General features: G+C 49.2%; 1 protein-coding gene across 1 annotated transcript in view; it reads right to left on the bottom strand.

The window, feature by feature from the left end:
• Positions 1 to 3,206: 3,206 nt before the first annotated feature.
• LOC132320849 (ATPase family AAA domain-containing protein 2-like) overlaps positions 3,207 to 7,389 on the bottom strand; it is a 102,056-nt gene continuing 97,873 nt past the window's right edge. The window contains exons 19-20 of the mRNA XM_059834473.1: positions 6,379 to 6,498; positions 3,207 to 3,281 (exon numbers count right to left, since the gene is read on the bottom strand). Coding sequence (XP_059690456.1) covers positions 3,207 to 3,281; positions 6,379 to 6,498 — 195 coding nt within the window. The remainder of the gene's footprint in view (positions 3,282 to 6,378; positions 6,499 to 7,389) is intronic.

Here is a 7,389-nt window from a genome sequence, read left to right as displayed (position 1 = left end):
AAAAACATATGGAGTTCTTTAGTTGTCTGTGGTCGAGGAGTTTGGTAGGTGGCCTCCTTTCTTGCTGTTTCTAGGGTCCTTTGGTCTTCAGCCACTAACAACTCACATGGTCTTTTTATTTAGGGCTTAGCCGCAATTTTACTCCCTTGAAGCATGACTGACTTCACTGAAGTCAGACGTACCCTGGGGAAAAACAGATTCCAAGCAAGAGAATTATAGAAACCAGCTCCACACCAGGAAGACTCACCAACCTTGATGGAGGCGTTTATACCTGCATCCCGATTCACTGGGTTGTCCACAATCCCGGTGGATCATGGAGCAGCAGAGAGGCAGATGTTGTTCAAAGGGAACACTCATAAGCCTTCCACAGCTAAACCACAGATATTCTGCATGCAAGCAACTGCAAGCCCAATGCAGGTGACTTTACAGAACCATTTCCCAGAGCCTGCCTCTTTGCTAAGGGGTTTTCAAGGTGCTGTGCACCTCCTGACCGCGCTACTCATGCATTTCTAGCTGAGCTACAGCACTCAGATACTTCGCTGACTCATGCTCCACCAAGGACGAGACAAAACGTTCCATTTGTACCAAATGCTGATTCTGCTGTATAAATCCCCACGTGCTCCTCACCGAGCAGCACTCACCCCTCTCCCAATGCCCTGCACAACCCCTGCAAGGGGCACAAAACCCAGTTCAGAACCCTGCCAGGGAGGTACTGAAGCTGTGCAGAGGACCTCTCGCTGGCAGAGCTCCCTACTCCAGACACTCGCCTGTTCAAGGGCAAGTCAAGGGACAAAGTATTGGACATCAGTGCTCTCGGGGGTTATGTCACCCTACTTCTACTTGTGGTGATGTTCACGTGTTGCTCTGCTGCCTCTCAAAACTTGAAGAGCAGCACTTTGCCGCCCTTCATGGGCGCCCGTTTACCTCTGCCACCCCAAAAATGAACACTAATTTATACTAATAAATCACATTTTAAGGCACCAGTGTACTTTGCAAAGCCTACCTCAGTGAGATTAAGCTCTTGTGTCACTTGGGTAGCATAGAAATCTGCCCTAGGCCAACCTAATTTTTACCCTAAATAAGGTTCATGTGAAGTAATTTCTCAGTCCCTCCAAAGGAACAGATTATTTCAGAAGCATGGGGAGCCAGGCACCACAGGGCACTTCCTCTTTAGTTTTCTATATCCATACTGTTTGAGGACAGGACAAAGTGTTAAACTGAATCTAAGCTGCAAATGGAAGATGAGAAAACAGCTCTGCCCAAAGAGATCTTGCACCTCTGGCCTGGTGCAGAAACACCAGCTGGCTCAGAGCTATGCCCTAACCTGGCCTCTCCAACCAAGTCATGCGAAAAACAGTGCTCAGAGGTGGCAGGATGCTGATGGAAGGAGTCAGCCTGCCTGTATTTGTCTGCCTGCAATGCTTCCTCCCTTCCGCGCCATGGACTAAATCCTCTGTATTAACAAGCCTCCCGGTAACAGCACTGACCCTTCACATCACTGCACTGAGAATCAGACTTGCCAGGGCCACAGCACTGATGTTCAAACCTCCAAGCAAATGCATGTGTGGCACGGAATAGGTGCCAGTGGACAGAGCAACCACAATAACAAGCATGAAGACACAGCCACACCAGTACTACTGCCCAGTACCACTGCCAGTACTACAGGCTCTGGAGTAAGGTGTCTGCCTGCAGACTGTATCTGCCCCTTTATTGCTAGACATGCTCTGCCAGGCAGATGTCTCACTGTCATCTGCAGCACACCACCCTCCTGCTGAGTTAAGGACATCTAGAGCTCAGTGTCTCTGCACCAGGCTGGCCACCTGCCACGGGCACAGCACTCCCTCTCCCCTAGACTCGCAGCTGGATCACAGGCAGGCAAGTATGCTCAGGGACAGCACGGCTGCAAGGCTTGGAAACACAGGGGATGAAAAAGCATCATCTTTGCTCCAGTCCAGAGCCAGGCAGGGAAGTGGCTGCCAGATGGGAAAGAGAAAAGCTCTCTGGATCTACTTGTGCCTCTAGGATTTTCCATAAGAATTAAACTCCTACCACTGAGATGGCTAAACATCTTATCAACACCCCTCCCTGACACTTTCCCACTCTTCCACCTGCACCTTCCCTCACGAACATTCAAGAAAGCGCAGGGAGGGAAAGCACAGCCTGCGAGTCCCTGTGCAGCGCCTAGCAGCACCATGCAATGCCAAGATGTGACCAGCTGCAGACTGCCTGACCATAGCCTGGAGCAGACCTCACAGCAGGGGGTGGACTACAACCGGCATGCAAAAAAAGTGATTACTTTAGACACCACGTTCAGCTGTGTCACTACTGTGTCCAACATGATATACATTAAGGTGACTGCAGTTTTCGAAGGTGGTGGTCCTCAATCTGATCAGGCTCACTTCGGGTCCTCCAAATAACAGGTCACTTTTAAACAGACCTTTGTATCTATAATTAGTGGAGCAAACCCATAATTATGCAGCAACGGACAGATACTAGAAACCGACACCTTGAGAGGCTGCCCCACCACAGACAGTAGACTCTGTTAGCCCTGAAGCCAATAGACATTACGTCAAATGTGCCAGCGCTGAAGGATAAAAACAGCCTGAAACACACAAGAGCCTCCAGCCTATGAGAGCATAATCTTCACCATGAGGAAAGAGTTTCCCCCAGTTCCAGATCCAGTGCAACCCCACCAAAACCAGGATGGGTCCTCAAAACCCACACCAGATGCCCTGGTCTGAATCCGGCCCTGCAGGTGCAGCTTCCCCTGAAGGCACCAACCTCTTGGCACCTCCAGTCTCACCTTGTTCTCCTCAGGGGTGAAAAGGATGCAGAAAGTGGAACACATGCCAGGTGCTACCTTACGGTACACAACCTTGGGGCCGATCAACTTGAAATAAGGCGAGCTCTCCAAGACGACCTTCACCAGCCGAGGAGCCTGCAGGAAAGACATGAAACTGTGACTTTGCCAGTTGTGGAAACACGAGGAGAAGAGACCTGGCCATGCCCTGGTGACATCCTTCCTCAACCACCTTTCCAAAGCACTTTTAGCTCTCGAGGTACATGCACATAATACACAAGGGTGGACCTGAATCCCTTCTGCCCGGGCAAAATAGCTCCAGGCCAGAGGCAGTAGGGCAATGCCCTGCTGTGAAGGAAGTGCCAAGCAGATAAGACACCAGCAGCATGGCGATACGATACCCAAATCAAGTCATCCGCATATTCAACAAGCCCATAGAACCTGCTTGCTTCTGCCTGCGCACATCCATGCCATCACGCCTCTAGAGGGGGAATGTATTATCTGAAGGCAAAACAGGACATGTTATACTGGGGCAAGGAAGAAATTAACTTCTAACCTACCTGGTTTGAGCGGGGCAATCAAGCTGCAGTGCTACAGAGTTGTGCAGGCAGACCAACAAGAGAAGGAGACCACAGACATTGTGGCCTTACTGGGAATAAAAGCAAGCTGAGGAGCAAAAGGAGGAACATAGGAAAACAAAGGGACAACCCCACAAACAAGGAGATGGCTAAGAGAATTTAAAGGGGGCTGTAAAGAAGCAAGGAAGAAGCATGATACTCTACAAGGAAAGGTTGATGCAGAAGACCGAGGAGTCAACTTACCCAATTAATGGCAAGCCAGACGACCCCCCAGCCTATGCCTATCAATTATGGGCTTCAAAGGCATTTTCTGAGATACATGACCAGCACTGACTCACACTGTGGTTTCATTACTAAAAGCCAATCTCAGCTCTCCGGAGGCTCTCACTGCCTGCTGATTGTAGCCAGGCAGCTGCCAGTGCAGGCAAGGCAGATTTCTGGGCATTCCTCCCCACACCCGGGAGTCCCTGCAGGCACCCTGCTGCAAGTTTCTGCCCTCTGGGATGCCACAAGCACAGAGACAGCACACAGGTGTTTTCTAGCACACGGATATCAACCCCTGAGCACCAAATCTCATCTCAGAAAGTCTAAAACAGGTGATTTTGACTGACAGGCAGCTTCACTGAGAAACAACGAACCCACATGAGGCTTGGCAAAAGTGGAGATTCATTCTGCACCACCCACCCGAGCCTGATAACCCACGGCCGAGGCAGTCCTGAACTCTCCAAACGCCCTTTGCTCCCAGCAATGCCCTGAGGCAGCGGGTTCCCAGGGCCAATTTCACACTGCAGACAAACATTTTGGTCACCAAGTCCCTTGGGAGAGGAGTGCACATGGCCAAGACCTTCAGCAAAAGCCACCCAGAAGATGTGAGGGTGGCGAGGAGCAGCCTGAAGACAGAAAAGCAATTTTATAACACACAAGTAAGAGCAGTAAGTGTATGGCGAAGCGCTTCTGTATTTGAATGATTACAGAGCCTCTCTTTGGAATATACTTTGCTGTCAGCTGGATTTTGATGGAGCAGACAACCTCAGGCTACCATGCAGTATAAGTCAGTGTGATTCAGAGGAATCTGGGAAACTGGTGAGAAAACTTTGAGACACAGCACCATGTTGCTTTTCTCTAGGACATTCCGAAAAGCCAACAACATACGGATATGATTTAACCTCTCTTGGCATTATCATCTCTATCTGTGTGTACTTAAATATGCCAAGGATTTTCCTTAGAGCTGATCTTTCTTTTACCACAGTGCTGTCCAATGGTTGAAGTCTTACTAGCTTCAAAACTAATTCATTGTGGGGAAAAAAAAAAAAATCAACAGTTCACACATTGCCTCCCCTTTACAGGGCATACAAATCCCAAGGTGCAGCTGTACAAGTTTATGATTTTTTACTGGGAATGGCAAAAGTGTTGATGCAGATGCTCCTTTCCACTTGAGGAAGCAGGAAAAGAGCAAATTAACTGTTTGCCTGTTGGCTGCTACTTGGCAAAGACAAACATTTTGAAGTGCCACATGGATAACGGAGCAGCTGAAGCCAAAAGACTTAGTGGGAATGAGCCATAGGGAAAGAGAAACTGAGGCACACTTTAATCAGGAAAGAGGATACCTACAGCTAAGAGTGCCCAGAATCACTGTGGACCACACAAATGGTATCCCTGGGGCATGGGCATCCACACTGCATTATTCCAATATCCCCGAGCTGAACGCCAGACCAGGGATGGTGCAGCACTCTCCAGGAGTAACTGAGGGACCACGCCTGCATCCTTCCTTGCCAAAGGGGCTTCCATTTTCAACTGTGTCCATGTCAAAACCTGTCATCTCCGAATATACTTCGACTTCTCTTGCTGTTCTTCCACCTGCCATATGCCCCGACAGCTTTTTTTTGTCCACCTGTTTGTTCCCCCAACAGGCAGATTTGGAGAAGGAGTTAATTCACCTGCTCTTGTGCACACTTCCATCTTCCCATCCTGCCCTCCTCTCATGGATACATCTTACTCTTCAGTACACAAGAGTGTCTTTAATTACACCTTTCTTTTTCTGACCCTTCTCTGCTGCCAGCACACTTACTGTTACATGTCAAGAGAAACCCTTGCCTGTACAATGTTCTCTCCCAGAGCACCTTCTAACTCAGCTCCTTTCCTCGCTCCTGTCTTTTCCCACCAGCTTGCTCTTGGCACATGCCTCACTCCAGCAAATGTTTCCCCTGCTGAAATTCAAAAGGTCTCAATTTTCCTCTTTACAGTGGAACAAAATTGCTGATATTTTTCAACTTTTCCCTTCTCAACTTCCTTGGGAAATCTCAAAACAATCACAATTTTTTCAAGCAAAGGTGGAGACCTTCAAGAGCATGTTACTGTGGATGGGCTGTGGTTCTCCAAAGCGAAAGCAGAGAGCCACGTTGCCTTAGAAAAACCTGGGCAGAACTGAATTAAACTTAGCAGGAGCCTAAAGTGGCCCCTAAAGGCCTCCCACTGCTCCTCCTAAATCAGTCCGTTTCCACTGCTGCTTCAAAACACCCTTCCTGGAGTGCTAACACCACTAATTGTAACATATTCCAGCATAAAGCGGAGAAGACACAACCCCTGTGCTCTGACACTGAGCTGCACAGAGGCAGCTAAACAGGTTGTGAGAGGCAGAGATGCCCTGCCAGAAGCCAAGGTTAACCAAGGAGCCACCAAGACGTGATACACGCTCGAGGTCAAGCATGCGGCTGGCAAGAACTGTACAGCCCTCAACATTCCCCTCAGTCCGGGGCTCTCGAGGGGAAGGATGCTGACTAGAAAAGCTCCTTGCTGCTAGATACCACCAACACATGGCCAAAATCAGGGGGAGAAGCCCCAGCATGGGAAGATTTCCACCATCTTGCAAAATAAAGGTGGTGAGGCTTTTTATTCTGACATGCTGTGCTGCGGCAGATACCTTGCTATGCTGTATACCACGTGAACTACACTGCTCTCCTCTTCCAGCACAGCGTTAAACCTCCACCTCCCAGCACTTACCTTGTCGGTGTTCCTCAGAATCAGCGGCGCTTCATAGACCTCGCAGGGGACGTAGCTCTGAAATACCACCTCGGATGGGAAAGGCTGAAACAAGCTCTGTTCCAGGTCAACTGAGGAGACCTGGAGATGCAAGAGAGGGCAGTGAGAGGTTCAGCTACTGGGAGAAAGATTCATGAATGAGACTCCTATATTGATCTCCAGTGAAGTACAGTCTCTTGGTGAGTACGTCTGCCCAGCTCACACTAGGGAAGCAGGAGCTCACCCACCTGTGTTCTGAGCTCAGCACCATGCTCAGCAGGCTCAAGCTAAGAAGCTCTTTTGGGAGGTGTTGCTACAGGTTTCCTTCTCCAAAATGCAAGGCAGCGCTTACCTCCAGCAGAGCCCTGTGCTAATGGGGTCACACAGCGCCGGAGCATTTACTGAAAGAGCCACGAGCGCTCACGGAGAAAGCGAAACCCAAGAATTTACGTGAGACTCCATGGGAAACCATTTTGGGATGATCTTTACTCTGAGACAGAGCCCCACACATCCCCAAATACATTTTTTGATATAGAGCCTAGAAACCAGTAAGAAGGGAACAGTACCAGGGGGGGTAAGGCCAACAAGAAAGTAACACACTAGTTAGGAAAAAGACAAGTGAGGTGAACGGTGGATGGTGATAAAGTTTAGCTCTTTTCTCAGCATTACTGGGCAACTTGAACAAGACTGGACTTGGTATCTCCTTTTTCCATGGGCTTTAATGGGATGCTTTTTTGTATTCTGGTTTTGCTGTTGTATTTCATACCACTGCAGAAGCATGGCTGAAAACATACACAAACAGCAAATGCTTACAGAGCAGAGGCATTACTTTGAGGAAATTCCTCCCTGCTTTGCCTCCCCTGTTCCAGCTGCACTTTTCCCACTCAAAAGACACGGGCAGGTCTCCTGCTTCTCCACAGAAGTCAGAGTCGCGCGGAAGCTAGTAGCTACGCCACACTGCCAGTTAGTTGTGCACTCGTCTGACACATTCCC

This window comes from Gavia stellata, unplaced genomic scaffold, assembly GCF_030936135.1.
Source record: "Gavia stellata isolate bGavSte3 unplaced genomic scaffold, bGavSte3.hap2 HAP2_SCAFFOLD_34, whole genome shotgun sequence".
Taxonomy (NCBI): domain Eukaryota; kingdom Metazoa; phylum Chordata; class Aves; order Gaviiformes; family Gaviidae; genus Gavia; species Gavia stellata.
Note: the sequence above shows the minus strand (reverse complement) of the source record. Positions and strands in the feature narration are given on the sequence as shown.